The sequence below is a fragment of the Amphiprion ocellaris genome, chromosome 5 (assembly GCF_022539595.1).
Source record: "Amphiprion ocellaris isolate individual 3 ecotype Okinawa chromosome 5, ASM2253959v1, whole genome shotgun sequence".
Classification (NCBI taxonomy): Eukaryota; Metazoa; Chordata; class Actinopteri; family Pomacentridae; genus Amphiprion; species Amphiprion ocellaris.
This window is the reverse complement of record NC_072770.1, coordinates 39,119,315-39,136,974: the sequence shown is the minus strand read 5'-3', so window position 1 is coordinate 39,136,974 and position 17,660 is coordinate 39,119,315. Positions and strand designations below refer to the sequence as shown.

General features: G+C 39.9%; 1 protein-coding gene across 8 annotated transcripts in view; it reads right to left on the bottom strand.

Moving 5' to 3' along the window:
• Window positions 1–889: 889 nt before the first annotated feature.
• smpd4 (sphingomyelin phosphodiesterase 4) overlaps window positions 890–17,660 on the bottom strand; it is a 30,331-nt gene continuing 13,560 nt past the window's right edge. For 3 of the 8 annotated variants that reach the window (XM_055010750.1, XM_055010751.1, XM_055010754.1), the window contains 10 exons: window positions 11,588–11,779; window positions 9,779–9,927; window positions 8,209–8,299; window positions 7,586–7,695; window positions 7,300–7,463; window positions 6,158–6,363; window positions 5,841–6,071; window positions 4,953–5,084; window positions 4,757–4,885; window positions 890–1,519 (listed from right to left, as the gene is read on the bottom strand). In XM_055010750.1, the coding sequence (XP_054866725.1) occupies window positions 1,199–1,519; window positions 4,757–4,885; window positions 4,953–5,084; window positions 5,841–6,071; window positions 6,158–6,363; window positions 7,300–7,463; window positions 7,586–7,695; window positions 8,209–8,299; window positions 9,779–9,927; window positions 11,588–11,779 (1,725 nt within the window). In that variant the 3' untranslated portion in view covers window positions 890–1,198. The remainder of the gene's footprint in view (window positions 1,520–4,756; window positions 4,886–4,952; window positions 5,085–5,840; window positions 6,072–6,157; window positions 6,364–7,299; window positions 7,464–7,585; window positions 7,696–8,208; window positions 8,300–9,778; window positions 9,928–11,587; window positions 11,780–17,660) is intronic. The other 5 variants (XM_023282429.3, XM_023282439.3, XM_023282448.3 and 2 more) reach the window with 3 other exon arrangements.

Sequence of the window (17,660 nt, the reverse complement as noted above, 5' to 3'; positions counted from 1 at the left end):
AGGTGAATTTACATATTAGATATGAATCCACTAAAACAATGATCTAAATCCTATTTCAGCTAAATATAATCCATATTCAGGCTGAGACCCGACAGCTTTAACAGCTGTGGAGATGAACAGACTCATCTGGAACTAAAGCTGGAACCCGACTAAAATCTACAAGAAAATTCAACAACATTAATTATTGAATTCATTTTTAAATTCTTGTTTAATCTTCACAAGTTTAAAATTTCTTTAGTGGTCTAAACAAGACTTTTGTCATCTTAAATGTGAATATTTTCTGGATTCTTTCCTTTTTTATGGCTTTGTCATTAAACAAGTGACTAATTAGTCAAAAGATTAATTATTAAAATCCTTTTAAGTTCTTGTTTAATCTTAACAAATCTAACATTTCTTTTGTGGACAAAACAAGACTTTTTTCATCTTGAGTCTGGGAAACACTGATCGATATTATTCTTCTTTGACATGTTATTGATCAAACAACCAGCTGAAAACTAAATGTTCCCAAACTTCACTAGTTCCAAGTGTGAGAACCTGAATATTTCCAGGAACTGCTGCAGTTTCCTCCAGCAACTTTATGAATTCAGTCAGTAGAACACAAGCTGACGTATCTGAGCACTGATCGCTGCTCTAGAACCAAACAGATGCTGAATAACAGGTCAGGAGGAGATGAGGTGTGACGAAGCTCCGCCCCTCACCTGGCTCACCTCACACGAACCAGGAAACAGTTTGGGATTCTTTGTCAGTAAAGAGACACAATAAACCTCCACTCTTGCTGTTTTCTGTGACATAAACAGAAAAAGTTCAAATGTTCATTAATTATCAAATAAAATCTGCAACAAACGCTAAAAAATGTTGGTTTTCAGAATCAGGCTCCAAGAACTACAAATGAGTGCAAACAGTTTATTGAGGCTTTTGGACAAAAACGCATCCTGCTACCACCAAGAAAATACTTTCCTCCATCACTTCTCCAGCTGCTTCTTTACATCAGTCACATGACAAGCATGAAAAGAGAAGAGTTGTGGGTCTGTTTTCAGCCCAGTCAGGATCTAAACCCACTAAAACAGGCTGAAAGAGCAGCACAGCGTGAATTCAGAGTTATATAAATGCATGAACTGAGAATATGATTGACAGCCTTCCACTGATCCATCATTATCGATGCTCCGCTCACGGACACGTCTTTCCTTCTGTCAACCTTCTAGTGAGTCTTCAGTTTGTCTCCGAACAGCGCCACCAGCAGGCCGTACAGGAAGCCGCCGGCCAGGATGAGCGCCGTGCTGGAGGCGGGGCCGAAGCTCAGCAGCGCCCCCAACATGTAGAGCAGCAGCAGGAGCAGCAAGGTCCTGTAGCTGGCCAGCGGACGGAGACTCAGCCTCGGTTGCCGGCTCCTCTCCACCGTCTGCCGGGACGTCGGGCTCTGCCTCAGCCTGAAGGTCCAATCCGGATCGGTCAGGTAGTAGCGGCCGAGGCGACCCAGGAAGTCTGGACGGGAGCAGACAGCCTCCATGTGACCTCCCAGCTGTGGAGAGAAGAAGACGGAGGAGCGAGAAGCTTTAAAACGTCACAGCCACTCGTTCATGGTCAAATATGAGACTTACAGAAAGATGGTGCACATCTGTCAACAGCAGAATGTAAATAAATCCAAGCACTGAAACCAAACAACCCCATGCAAAGAAAACAACTGACATTAGACTTGAACTCCCCTCAGGATTAATAGTGAAGGTTCCACTGTCACAGAGAAGGTCTCAGTGACAGTGGACCAGATCAGTGAAGAGGTAAAGAAGATGAGAATATTTCTGATCATGTTTTAGAGCTGAAAAACTAACTGATGAAAGTGATAATAAAGACTGTTGTTGTGGAGCTTTTGTACCGTGGATATGAACGTTGGGTGGAGGGTAGCTGTAGGAGAAAGTCTGCTGAACGACAGCTGATAGAATAACCAGCCAATAATTATTATTATTATTGATAGAATAACCAGCCAATAATTATTATTATTATTGATAGAATAACCAGCCAATAATTATTATTATTATTATTGATGGAATAACCAGCCAATAATTATTATTATTATTATTGATGGAATAACCAGCCAATAATTATTATTATTATTATTGATAGAATAACCAGCCAATAATTATTATTATTATTATTGATAGAATAACCAGCCAATAATTATTATTATTATTATTGATAGAATAACCAGCCAATAATAATTATTATTATTATTGATAGAATAACCAGCCAATAATAATTATTATTATTATTGATAGAATAACCAGCCAATAATAATTATTATTATTATTGATAGAATAACCAGCCAATAATTATTATTATTATTATTGATAGAATAACCAGCCAATAATTATTATTATTATTATTGATAGAATAACCAGCCAATAATTATTATTATTATTATTGATAGAATAACCAGCCAATAATAATTATTATTATTATTGATAGAATAACCAGCCAATAATTATTATTATTATTATTGATAGAATAACCAGCCAATAATTATTATTATTATTATTGATAGAATAACCAGCCAATAATTATTATTATTATTATTGATAAAATAACCAGCCAATAATAATTATTATTATTATTGATAGAATAACCAGCCAATAATTATTATTATTATTATTGATAGAATAACCAGCCAATAATTATTATTATTATTATTGATAGAATAACCAGCCAATAATTATTATTATTATTATTGATAGAATAACCAGCCAATAATTATTATTATTATTATTGATAGAATAACCAGCCAATAATTATTATTATTATTATTGATAGAATAACCAGCTGGGTTAACGCCACACATGTTCTCATGTTTTAGTCCAACTGTCACAATCATCTGGAAATGTTTTCACAGCAAAGTCTGTGATCATTTTTATCCCCTGTAATGCTACTGGACATCAGAGTTTAGCTGAAAATTCACTCTTCTGCTCTCTGAGATGATTTTTGGACCAATATTGGAAAATATCTTCAAGTCTCTTCTGAACTTCTGCTGCTTGGACACTTGTTTAACAGCAGCCTGCTGTTGATGCTCATTCTGGGTTTAGGCTCCAATAAAACACCACATTTTACAGCTTTGACCCACATTTTGGAAAAACAGTCAACTGCTGTTAGAGTTTGGCTGCATTTGTACAGAGATTTATTCCAGTGTGGAATGAAATCACATGTTGTGTCATGTCATTTTAATCACCTGATCAGTAGGATTTCATATCTGTAATCATGAAAGCTGTTTATTAACCACATCAGTCTGTTGCAGGAATTATTTTATATCCATCAGCTCTAAAGGTATCTGACCTCTGATCTCTCATGGACAGTGAAGCTCAACACATCTGGAATTGGGTTGATGCTGATCTGAATTTTGCTCCAATTCTTTCTGTATATCAGGAAATCACTGGAATGGAAAAGGGGCTTTTTTGCTGTTGAACTTTTCTGCATTGTCAGGGGTTTTTCTTCAATATCAGCCTTTTTATTGGAGCTTTTTTTCCACAAACTATCAGTTTTTTTCTGACTGTGATCTTCTTGGTCGGTGCTTTTTAAATTGAACAGAGTTTTTTCCTTCATTACCCTTTTCAATGCAATGGTGGAAACTATTTATTACATTTTTAGTTGGGTGCATTTTTTTTATATCTAACTACACAAAAAGTAATGTTGTGTCTTCTTGTCTGTCAGCAGCAGTTAATAACTGTTTTGTGTGAGATTAGAATCCGTGTCTTCTGAATGTGAATTTATGACTTCTGTTTATAGGGCTGATCAATAGAATTACATTTAATAAATAGTAATATTTAATCCTAAAGTGTAGTTACGCTACAGTTCAGCTACAAAAGGTTCAGAAAACATCATTAGTTGACTGTTGCATTATCAGTTATTTTGTTAGTGAGAGCTCAAACGTGGGATGTTTTCATGGCATTTTTTTCATATTTCAACTCACACTGAATCAGACATTATTTGATGTACTTGTCCAATAACATTCTGAATCTGAATTAATGACATGAGAAAAAAGGAGAAAATCCCAGGTTTTTATCTTAAATAGTTCCTCAGATATTCTTATTCAAACAGCCTCAAACTTCAACATAAGAAAAAACTGATGAAAACGGGCTGACAAGCAAATTTTTGAAAGCTTTTTTCTCGTAAGTACTGACTATATGAAGATAAAATTTTGCAAATATCTTAATAAATATTCATATTTTATCCCAGAAAACTTTCAGAGACAGTTGAACAGACGGAACCCGATGATTTCAGACAGAATTATTCTTCTGCATCGTCCTCAGAGTTGGGACAGTTCACATTTTTTAATCAAATATCCGAACTCACCAATAATCACTGATTATTTGATCTTCTTGTCCAACATTACAGATTCTGATTCAGTGACATGATCAGAAATAACAGTGAAAATTTCAGGTTTTTATCTTTAATAGTTCCTCAGATATTGTTGATCAGACAGAACCAAATTTCAACGTGAGAAAAAACGTCTGAAAGTGGGTCGAGGGGTTAGATCTCAGAAAGTATTTGATATAGCAAGTTAAAGCTCCACAGATAGCATTTTAAAAACCCATATTCTGTGATAAGAAAGTTTCGAGCAAAGCAGAGATGATGGAGCAGAAGGTCCCTGATGATCTGATTGTTTGTTAAGGCAGGTGTGTTCTGTATCGACACAAATATGGAAAACGTCGTTATCATGCCCCAGTGTCTTCGTCAGAGCAGCAAATATCTCCTCCATCACGTCAGCACTCACCCTGTGGTTGACCAGGCAGGAGATCCGGTAGAACAGCCTGACCAGCAGGGCGTTCTCGTAGCTCCTGATGGGCTGCAGCTCCGGGTCTCCTTGATACGGGACGTCAAACCTCCGCAGTCCGTTAATGATCTGCAGAAACACAGACAGAGTCAGTGTTCAGCCGCTTCCTCGGCTCCGCTGCAGGATAAATACCGACCTGCCTCCTGCCCAGGTCGGTCAGGATCAGCCCGCTGTCGCTCTGGATGCAGTCGGGAAGCTGTTTGCAGTTTCCGTCATCCTGGGAGGAGCCAAGGTTTGATATGAGCTGAGTCAGCTGACCCTGGTTCAGCTGCAAGACAAGACCAGCACAAGCAGGAAGCAGCGTTAAAACTCTCAAGAGCACAGTGAAGTGTTCAAACAAAAGCTCTGCATATTAAACACACTGAAAACAACAATTCAATAATAAAGGAGTAATATAATGGCTTTCATTTTTTAGATTTTCAACGGCTATGTAGATTTTTCCTTCAAAAAATTTGTCAAAACAATCCTTCCTGGAAAAAGAAACTGTTAAAATGTCCTAAAAAGTGGATTTTCCAGCTCAGAAGCTGATTTTATCCAGACCTGTGGCAGGCAGTGACATTTAGATCTGATAAAACTACGATGTTTCTACCCACAACACAAACCTGGCTGGAACTGGCTGAATGTCAGAGGAGATATTAATATTTGAAAAGCAAAGATTTTACTTTATGGAGTTTAAAAAAAAATCTGCATAAGCTAATGATATGGTTACAACTTTTTCTTGTTGTTTCTGGATATTCAGTAAAAAAAAAAAAAAAAAAAAAATCTGCCAAATCCTGTGAAAAACAAGCAACAAGTGAGGCTTTAAAAGAATCACTGAGGTTATCAAATTGAACACCAACAGCCTGTTTTCAAAAAGTCACAACTCAGGAAGTATTTAGATAGTATAGTATTGAGTATTTTCAGAGCTGTGGGATTTTGCAAGATTCCACAGTTTAAGTTTCTGCCAGATTTATTTCAAGTAAATCCATGAAGTGAGATGACTGGACCGACTCTGCTGTGAAGCTTTACGTTCGGCTGAACTGACCTTAAAGATCTGACAGAGGTTTTCCAGAGCTCTGTCCAGGAATTCGTGGGTCTTCTTCAGACACTCGCCGCTCTCTTCGGGCTCGGCGCCGGGAAACGTGCTGTTGAGATCCGAGGAGCCGAGTCCGAACCAGGACAGGAAGGAGTTGTTCGCCGCCACCTCGCTGGAGTGATCCGATATCCTCTTGGCCGTCTGTCTAGCTTGTGCAATGATCTGGATTAACTTCATGATCTGCAGGATGGACGTGGAACTGAGACTCGGACCGACGCAGCAGGTGTTTGGATGGAACTCTGATTATATATTACTGATAGACTTACTGCTCCTCGGAGATCCGTGCCAAACATCTGCTTGTACTGACAGTCCTGCCCTTCCAGAGCGTAGACGTGACTCTTCACCCTGAACACCATGTCCGTCACCACCCGTTGCCGTGACGACAGGTAGCTGCCTCCCTGACCCGGCGTCAGGTAGCCGCGGGGCTGCCGGTGATGGAGGACGTGTTCGGGTTCCAGAAACAGCTGCTCTCCTGCAGGTAAAATGACTTCAGTTTGGACTGTCTCTTCTACATCGCCAGAAAACAAACAAGAAGCAAACTCTGGCGTCCAAAACGTGCCACAAACTGCAGCTACTCCAGTAACGAGTCAGTCCTCACAGACCTCCATGTAAAGATGTCCGACTTTACAGCAGAAATAAACCCATTCACAGCCTGGAACAAGAAAACTGCTTCAGTCCTGAGCTAAATTCCATGTTTAGTGCTTTGGATTGTTGGGTTCTCTGTTTGTAATCTGTATGCTAAGAGCTTTGAGATGGCATGTGCCGTGAATCTGCGCTGTACAAATAAAACGGAATTGAATTGTTTGTGACAACTGTATGGAGAAGGACTTAAAAAGATGTCTGGTTAATCCAGTAATTGCCAGTATAACCGATGAACGACAACATAAGTGATGAAGCAGAAGATGAGGGATGTGCATGGCCGTAGCATCTGGTTAATTTATTTATTGTTAAACATAGAAAGTGTATATTTTATACGTCTGTACATCTTTGAGTTTCAGCGTCTTTGAGTTTTTGGAAAAGCGCTTTATAAATAAAATTTATTATTATATTTATAAAACATTTCTGTAAACATACCAGAGCTAGCCTGAAGCTAAAATTCATCTACAGTTCCTGGTCTGATGTCAAAGACACACAAATGCAGGTCAGCTAAAAGTCAACATTCATGTGTTGTTTTATCGAGCGTTCACATCTTTTTTTATCCCCCAAGGAAAAGTACACATGATCCTATTTCAATCACAAATTATGTTGCTTTCGATGTACAAATCTGCACTTTTTGCTGTTTAAAATGTGACTTAATTTATTCAACAGCGTTTGAAGAATGCATGAAAAGCTAGAGGTAACAGGGCCATGCCAAGCCATTAGACAAGACCACAACAAAAACTGAGGTCCGACTGGTTTCTGTCCTCACCTTTCAGGATCATTTCTGCGAGGTTCGGCTGAGCGAACACTTTGGCCACCCTGAACACCATCAGTGCATTTTTGGCGTTGACCAGATCCGTTCGTACGGCTCGGTTCAGGAACACCTGGAAGAGCTTCGTGTACATGAGCAGGTTCTCCTGAACGAAGGACTCCCTGCAGAAGTTAACATCAGAAACAGAGTCTCCTCAACACCTTATCCTTGTTTGATAAGACTTCTTCCTGAATTCATTCCTTTAAGATTGGTGTTTGTAGGAAAACGATGACGGCTGACTCACCATTTGTCAGGTATGGTTCTGTTTTCTGTTCTGTTTTGGTCGGGCTGAACGTTGGTCTTCTCCCCTGTGTATCTCCACGGCTGGATGTAGCTCAGCCACGTCTCCAAAACCTAAAAGCACAGGCGATAGGTTCCTTTGTTAAACTACATGCTGAAGCTGCTTCTTTACACAAGATGCAGTGAAATTAAAACTATAAACTAGTACATTTCAGCCTGTAACAGTGTCTCTCAAACAAAACAAGCAGTTCACTGATTTTCGTATCAGGTTTGAACAGATATTATTATTTAAAAAGTCTTAACTGTGCAGCAAAAAGTGCTTCATATGCAGCAGTGTTACAGTATTCAGATTTAAGTATTTCGCTGATCAAAAATCAGGTGGATTATGGACTGCATAAACATTCAGAAGCCCATTTGCCCACACATTTCCCTTTTGGAATAATGCTGGAGAATGTGGGTGTAGTGGACAGTCTAGCTAAAGATTCAGACACCATCTTCTCTCTTCTGAGTGTTTAATAGAAATACACACAATTAAAGTGATAAACTGCAGTAATTATCTGTATCAGACGACTTTGTCAGAGCAGTAGAAGCTCTCTAAAGACTGAATGTAGATTCAATGAGACGTACCGCTCTGAAAGATGCATCTAGAGGCCAGTGACCAAAGCAGTGCTGGAGAAACAGGTAGAGTTTCTGCTGCACAAAACGCTGCACCACAACTCTGCAGGAAGGACAAAGAACAGCCGTGAGCAGTTACACAAGCAGCTGGAGGAAAACACAACACAGAATTAGACAGCACAAAGTATTTCTGAACATTAGTTGACCAGATGTGATTACTCCTTTTAGTTCAGCTGCGTTGTCATTTCAAAGGACAATCCTGAGTCCATTCCTTCTTTGTGCTCATTATTTGTATGCTTATGCTGCATTTATACTGTTTTTATTCTAACAGCACCATTGTTTTTTTTCTTGCATGTTTTCCTTGGTCTTTTACCAGCATGATTTTAAGACTGCAAGTGCTTAAGCTTGGAGCACATTTATTACTATTCTTATTACCATGTTTCTCAAAGATTCTTCTCGTGAAATTTTTTGACGTGCAGGTTTGAGAAACCCCTGATAAATAAGATATCAAAACAAGTGACTCCATTGGGAATGGTATGTGATGACATTTGGAAGAGACTCGTCGTGCAGTTTTTAAGAAATTCACTTCAAACCATGTTAAAAATCCCCAGTGAAATGAACGGATGTCGGCTGAACAACTGCCAAACCGAGCCATCTTTGGAGCCCTGCAGCTCCAGCAGATTTTACTGTAGAAACTCCAATCAATGTTTAAAGGTGACAGTAAGCTTTGAATGTTATTCCTCTAAATCTGAGCTTTGATATCTTCTACTGTTATTACGTAGTCACAGTTTATGGTCCTTTTGAAAATTCAGAATTTTCTTCCAGTTAAGCATGAGCCAACATCGTGTGTGAAATATTCTGGCTTTTGAAATTAAACTGACTTATTTGGGACAAGCAAACTTAAAATTTCTTCAGACGTTTTCTAGTTTTCCTTATTTTTCTCAAATGTAACATCGGAGCTACTGCATATCTTGAATTTCCTAAAGGGGATGAATAAAGCTCCTATTACAGGGAGTAAGTTTGTTTTTATATGCATCACGATATCGATCAGTCATGAATACCAACGACTTTCATGCATGTATGAATTATTTTACTAGAAGATAACATTTTGACCTGTTTTTACAACTTGATCACGTTTGAGAGCCATAATGAAGGTGAAAAGTTAGCGAATGTAGCACAATCCAAGGTGGTGTACAACCGGAGAATGGAAACAAAGCCGTCTGATAGCGTCCTCTAACTCCGCTCACCAACTAGTTCCACGCAACCAGATCTGAGGAAATGATGAAACGCCGTAGGTCGAGGACGTCGTAAACCGAGGACCCCCTGCAATCTAACTTGCTTAAGAACAAACAACCAAATGCTGCTAGTTTAGGTTCCCTCAGAGTCTTTTTTTCACAGATGCTAATGGTGCGCTACCTCCTGCTAGCACTTAGCAGCTTTGACTCATCAATCAGCCCAATGTTGGAGACAAGGAAGAAGCCACGTGGAGGCCTTTGGCGTCAATAAACTCAATAAACTCCAGATCAAAGCAACATGAGTGAATGAATCTGAGGTGTGAACATGCAGCATGATGAAACCGAACCTCTTGAACTCCTCCAGGGGGCTGGTGTGGGAGTGGGCCGACGGTGAGGACGACAGCTGCTCCGGCTTCAGGCTGCTGGAGAAGGCGTGCAGATGTTTGACCAGGAGTCGGACCACCAACACGTGCTCCTCCGTCGGGCTGAAGGGCTCCTGAAAAACAAACCGGTCAACGGAGCTCCACAGATCTGCACCACCAAAACATCTCAGCCGGCTCCCAGCTCCAGCAAAGCAGCCAATCACTGCGCATCCCAGTCCCAAAGCAGCCAACAGCTCCTTCTACGTCGTAGAGCACAGAGGTCCACATCTGGAAATCTGTACGGCTTGTGCTGTGGAGCAGCTGATCATTGGTTCCAGCTCAGTTTTTGATCCCAATATTGACTGAATACTGATACTCAACATCAGATCCAGCATTTCCACCTTGTTTATTCTAGAAGTGTCCAGGCTGACTGGTCGATCTGCTTTAATCTGAGCAAATCCTCATTAGTTCAGCAATCTTCAGTGATATTTTTATCAACAGAAAAGTTCTACATCCACAGCTGTCCTGGATTAATCCATGATTTTGGACTGAGGAATCATTTCAGTAGAAAATAAACAAGCTCTAATGATTGATTATTCTGGAAATAAAAGCTTTTTATGCTGATTTATAGTTCATTTATGTTGATGAAGCTCTAGGAAGAGTCACTCAGAGCAGATAATGTTTTTTCTAATTGAGTTGAGGAGTCAATTTCAGTCCAAGATTTTCTTTGGTTCACTACAGTCCTACTATCTATATATTGTTTATTTATTTGTACTATTTTTAAGTTCAGGTGGCATCTTTTGCATCCAAGAACTACTAACCAGCAACATTTCTCGCAAGCATCCCACAAAAAATCAGCTCTTTCTCACCATAAATTTGGAAAGCTACTCAGTATTTATATTTTAATTCCTTTTGAATTTAGATATAAAATTGAATTCATTTGACATGATAGATATTCTAAAGCGATTTCAAAACAATTGGGATTTATCAAAATGCAAATTTTCTTTTTAATAACGATAAACAGAATTAAAAAGGTGGGACCTCTGCGCTCTATTACCAACTAAACTTATAGCAAAGCTGCTTTGTCAATATGAAGTATTCACTCTTCTTCTGGATAAACACAAACATCACCTCTGTAATCAATTGTTTAAATTAATTTAGGAAAAAAGTCACAACAAATAATAACAATTACATGGTTTTCTGGATAAAATTTAAGTTATTTAGACTGTAGTAGTAACTTTTGCTTTGACACAGAGTGTCAAAAGAAAGAAACACTTAATCACATGAACAAAAAAGCACAGCAGCGTTTAAAAAAAGAAATTAAAAAAGCATGCATTAACAACAAACAGCAAAAATAAAAATTAAAAAAAAAGACAGAACCACACCCAAACTGATTAAAAAATTAAATTAAATTAAATTAAATTAAATTAAATTAAATTAAATTAAATTAAATTAAATTTAATTTAATTTAATTTAATTTAATTTAATTTAAAAATGCTCAAAGATTCAACATCCAGAGCTTCATTCCTGGATTACTTTTCCTGTCAAGGATACTTCTCTGTGGAAATTCACAATTTACAGTCGGGGCAAGATTTTTGGGTAAAAATAATGAATTTTTTAACAGATTACAAGACCAAAGGATCAAATAGTGTTGTTGTTGAAGGTATTTATGGGAATCACTCTATTTAAATTGAAAATTAGTGTCAAGTTCATTTAAAACGGACTAATAATCTCAAAGATCATCGAGCCTAAATGAAGAGGGCTGTGTTACTAGAATAAAAGCTGCCAGCTAACCTCATCAGTGGCCGTCCATAAGAGAGAAGTAGCCTTGACGGAGCTGTACTGACTGGGGTTTACCTCCAGGAGCAACAGGGGTGAATGAAAAGGTAAAAGTACTTGGTAGGTGTGGAGGGTCCCAGAGCCTGGTGGGGCGTAGGGTTGGTACGGCATGCTGGACATACTGAGGCGGTACTGCAGCAGCGCCAGCTGTTCACCCACCAGGAGGGAGAGGAAGATGACGAAGATGAGGAAGAAGGAAAAGACAACGACAGGAAGTGGAGGAGGGACAACAAGGGAGCGTGAGGAAGAGGAGGCAGGAGGAAGGTAGACGTGAGAAAAGGAGGCAGTAATAAAAGGACAGAGTGCAACCAGACAGAAACAATCCGAAAACATTCAGGAGGAAAAGGAGCAGAAACAGGAGAGGAGACAAACAAATATCAAATGTTGACTGTGGGAACTTCGACCTCCGGGGGGCGACGGAGAGGTGAGGAGGCGACATGAAGCAGGGATGGGAACACGTCCGCAAAAATACTAGCTAACCTCCATCCTGATGAGTGTGAAGGTTCGTATCCAGAGAGCTGTTTTTCTCGCATGGAAACGTGCTGCATCTGAATATCGCTGATTGGTGGGCGGGTCACTGAATATCGCTGATTGGTGGGCGGGTCACTGAATATCGCTGATTGGTGGGCGGGTCACTGAATATCGCTGATTGGTGGGCGGGTCACTGAATATCGCTGATTGGTGGGCGGGTCACTGAATATCGCTGATTGGTGGGCGGGTCACTGAATATCGCTGATTGGTGGGCGGGTCACTGAATATCGCTGATTGGTGGGCGGGTCACTGAATATCGCTGATTGGTGGGCGGGTCACTGAATATCGCTGACTGGTGGGCGGGTCACTGAATATCGCTGACTGGTGGGCGGGTCACTGAATATCGCTGACTGGTGGGCGGGTCACTGAGTATCGCTGACTGGTGGGCGGGTCACTGAATATCGCTGATTGGTGGGCGGGTCACTGAGTATCGCTGATTGGTGGGCGGGTCACTGAATATCGCTGATTGGTGGGCGGGTCACTGAATATCGCTGACTGGTGGGCGAGTCACTGAATATCGCTGATTGGTGGGCGGGTCACTGAATATCGCTGATTGGTGGGCGGGTCACTGAATATCGCTGATTGGTGGGCGGGTCACTGAATATCGCTGACTGGTGGGCGGGTCACTGAATATCGCTGACTGGTGGGCGGGTCACTGAATATCGCTGATTGGTGGGCGGGTCACTGAGTATCGCTGATTGGTGGGCGGGTCACTGAATATCGCTGATTGGTGGGTGGGTCACTGAATATCGCTGATTGGTGGGCGAGTCACTGAATATCGCTGATTGGTGGGCGGGTCACTGAATATCGCTAATTGGTGGGCGGGTCACTGAATATCGCTGATTGGTGGGCGGGTCACTGAATATCGTTGATTGGTGGGCGAGTCACTGAATATCGCTGATTGGTGGGCGGGTCACTAGCGGGTCGCTAGGTGGTCACATGACCGCTGCTACAGCCCGGTAGAAGCATCAGACCAACATTTTTTTTTTCTCTACCGCAAACTTTCTCTTTTAGTACAAAAACAGTTTAGCAAAAAATATTTCTGAAAGCATTTGAGGAAAGAAGTAAGCTGCTGAATCTGTCCTCGTTTTAGTGATGGCTAGTTTTGTTAAGTTGTTAAGTTCTGCAATGCGTAGGATGCGTAGAAATAAGCTCCGGGGCAATGGGCCACAACACAACCAGCATGCAACGCAGTGCATTTCACGTGAACAATGAGTACCATTAAGGTACGTGTCCACAGGACCCATCAATGTCTCGTATCCCATTCATTGTCCATGTCAAATGCACTCCATTGCTGCAGCGTGTCACCAGGCCTCACGAAACTTCCGTTAAACGTCTAAACTAGCGATCGTTGAACTACGACAAGGACAGAGTCATAAGCTTCTTTATCGCCTCAAATGTTTTCAGAAATACTTTTCGCTGAACTGTTTTCATAATAAAAGAGAAAGTTTGCGACCAACCCGCTATGTTGGGCCGATGTTTCTATCAGACTAAAGCAGCGGTCATGTGACCACCTAGAGGCCCACTAGTGACCCACCCACCAAGATGGTGATATTCAGAAGAAACAGAAAAAACGCCCCTGTGAACACGAACCATTAGAGCCACTTCAGAAGACTGAGCAGGTGAGTTCAGGTGTGAACAGGAAGCAGGAAGTGGGATGTTTAGTGTTAGAAATTATGAAAATCTGTACTTTACAACTGTATGAACAACAGGAAGACCAGAGTTACAGGTTCTTGGAGCAACGAGGAGGAGCTGCTACTCAAACATCCACACCTTCATACAGGAAATAATTCAGTTCTTCAGATGTAGTACAACAGAAATACTACATCTGCTCACATTTGAGGCCATTCTGACCCACATTCCTCCAAGCAGCTACATCACATACAGTATAAATAAGCTTTAATGGCTGACAAACGCACAAACAGCTGAAATTATTCCCATCCCTGCTGCACAACATCAACAGAGTGAACTGAAAACTGTTAGATTCTGTTTTATGTCAAATCAGAATAATTAACCGTCTTACATTAACAGAAAGACAAAGTTCACAAAATATCCTTGTCAGGTCGGCTAATCTAATCTGTGTTCGACTAATTACATTCTTTATCCAACATTCTCAGAATAAATGTCTCTTTTCCAAGTCTTTCCTGAGAAATCAAAGTTAAATCTGCTTAGTCAGAATCTTGCAGTTCATGTTCACTATGAACAGGATGGACACAGAACACAAAACAGTTAGGAATCGACTGACATTTTATCTTTTCTGGGGCTAAAATTAATTAATAGTAATCAGGGAGATCGATACATAAATAAATAAATAAATAAATAAATAAAAAAAACTACCGTTCCGTCACATTTATTGGCCACTAAGGTCCAGATTTTAAAGCAGTATTTGTTTTCTTTCTGTCTCTTTCTTTCAGACTAACTTAGCTGCTAGCTGTTAGCGTAGCCATTAGTCACTATGAAAGCAGCTAATGTGCTGATTTGTGTTGACATTTGTGCTTCTTATTCAGTTTTTGTAGGTTGTTTCGCCGCTACAGAGACGAGTCTGTCAGAGAGAACAGGTTGTTAAAGTTAATCTGACTTTAGAACGATGTTACGCTGCTCTACAGGCCTGACAGTTAGCTTGTTACAGTTAGCATTAGCCTAGCTCCATCAGTAAAATAGTTGCACCAACAAGTAAATAAGGATACCAGACATGTTGGTGTAGAAATATCTGCTACCTTACCTTTAAACACCTTTTAATTTTATTGGCAACAGTTTAATCTAAACATTGATGCCAATAATGAGGAAAAAAAAAAGCAGAATATCGGCCGATTCCCAAACACAACAGCTGCACATGGTGGTTAACGTGGTTTAAAGTTGCTAACATTTCATACAGGAGAGGCACACCTGACAAAACAACTGCAGGTCAACATTCAGTTAAACATGAGTGAGTAAAGAACCAGTTCACCGCTTCCTCTGCAGACTTATGGAGCAGAAAGAACGAACGTGAAGCTGCAACCTTTTCTGTTTTTAACTTTTTAACTGACAGCTTCTGAAATGCAAAAGCTGTTCTGCTCTTGAACTGTAGTGACTGAATTTCTTGGGGGATTTTAAACACTTTTCAACACTTCTTGATGTTCTGCAGCCCTGGAAAATAAACACCAAATTAATGAATAAATACAAAAACAGCTGGTGTGCAGCCCCAATCTAGAATAAACGTCGTTACTTTAGATTTTATTCCATAATTACTGAGGAAGCAGCGCTGTTGGCTGGATTCAGGGTCACAGTGTTTACATGCAGGGAAAAGAAACACCAGCAGAAAGGTTTTCATGGATGTGCAGCTTAATTTCTACTAAACAACATTAAACCAATGCTTGGTTTCATCTGCCTGCTACAGCTGGATAAATAAGTTGATATTTAATAGTGAACTTTTGCAACAAGATTCAAATTACGGATGTCATCCTGATTAAAAGCACAGTTTGTGTTTCTTTTTTTATTTTCTTTATGTTTAAACAAAATGCAGCACTGTGGAAATGTTGTAGCGGTTAACTGATTTATTAAAACTAGAGGTCGACTGATATGTCTGCTTTTAGATATTTGATATACGTTTGCTGTAAAATGAAATTTTTAGTGTCCAAATAAAAAAAAAGAACAAACAAAAGAACCTTGTTTTAACCCTCGTGTCGTCCTGCGGGTCAAAATTAACCTGTTTTAAAGTTTGAAAATGTGGGAAAAAAATCTATTTTCACAGTGAAACTTCTGATGTCCACATTTTCAACATTTTTGGGAAATCTTTGAACATTTTTTGGTGGGAAAAAAATGTTAAAAATTTTTCTTTAAGAACATTCAGAAAAAAATCAACCAAAATCCAGAGAATTTTGCTGGATTTTGGTTGATTTTTATGTGAATGTTCTTAAAGAAAATATTAGAAGTTTTACTGATATATATGGAATCATTTTAGATATTTTTAGGATTTTTTTTGAAGATTTTTACTGATTTTTTGAAACCATTTTCTTGCCAAATTTGGGGGATTTTTAAAAAATCTAACTTTTAAGGGAAACTTTTAAGGAATTATTGGATTTTTCTTCCTGAAGGTTTGGCAAATTTCCAGAAATTTGGAGAATTTTTTTTGCAGAATTTTTGGATTTTTTTCAGACAAAGAAACAATATTTTTTGGGTGCCCGTAAGGGAAGACAACAGGAGGGTTAATGTCATATCTGTTCAATTAAAAGCAAAGAAAACACAAAACATTCATCCTTAGCTGTTAATTGACGACATCATAGGCAAAAAGCTCATTTTTATATTAATTTATATGGAACAGGAATTGGTTTAAGGATTATAATCAGAAAAATGCTGCATAATTGATCCAATAATCATCTAATATAAAGATTATTTCCATATAGAAACTGTTGTTGGTTTTATCTTTTAAAGCATCCTGGTTTTCTTTTTAGTTTCTAAAACTTTTATCAACATTAATGTCATTAAACCTCTGCTGTTCTGTTGCTGAAGATGATTTTGTTGCGACTTTCTGCTGGTGTTTGACGTGAAATCACCAAAGATTCGTGGACGTGCAGCATGCAATGACGGAAGCCAAAGCACGACTAGCAGGACCATGCCGAACGCAGCGGCGCTACTCTGCAGGAACCACGAGGATACTACCAAGAAATACTTGACATGGAAACCAGAAAACCCCAAAGTGCATTCAGACTGCAGGCGACTAAAACAACCTCCTGGCTTCAGAGAGGTCATCTGTGTCACAGCAGACTTCTGGAGATGAGGGTAGAGTTGTCCTTCAATAGTGATAAAATAATAAATAATAATAATGATAATAAATAATAAATAAAATAATAATAATAAAAATAATAAATAATAAAATAATAAATAATAAAATAACATTTAAAAAAGATAGAAAGTTAAAGTTGTGCATAAAGCTGATGGACAACTTCACCATCACCTGCTCAGAGAAGGAAACTTTAATAATCAGCTAAAATTCAGCAGGTTCAGGAGCTGATGAGGAGGTGATGGAGGTGATAGAGGTGGAGGAAGTGATGGAGGAGGAGGTAGTGGAGGAGGTGATGGAGGTGGAGGAGGAGGTAGTGGAGGAGGAGGAGGTGATGGAGGTGGAGGTAGTGGAGGAGGTGATGGAGGTGGAGGAGGAGGTAGTGGAGGAGGAGGAGGTGATGGAGGTGGAGGTAGTGGAGGAGGTGATGGAGGAGGAGGTAGTGGAGGAGGAGGTAGTGGAGGAGGTGATGGAGGTGGAGGAGGAGGTGGTAGTGGAGGAGGTGATGGAGGTGGAGGTAGTGGAGGAGGTGATGGAGGAGGAGGTAGTGGAGGAGGAGGTAGTGGAGGAGGTGATGGAGGTGGAGGAGGAGGTGGTAGTGGAGGTAGTGGAGGAGGTGATGGAGGAGGAGGTAGTGGAGGAGGAGGTAGTGGAGGAGGAGGTAGTGGAGGAGGAGGTAATGGAGGAGGTGATGGAGGAGGAGGTGATGGAGGTGATAGAGGTGGAGGAAGTGATGGA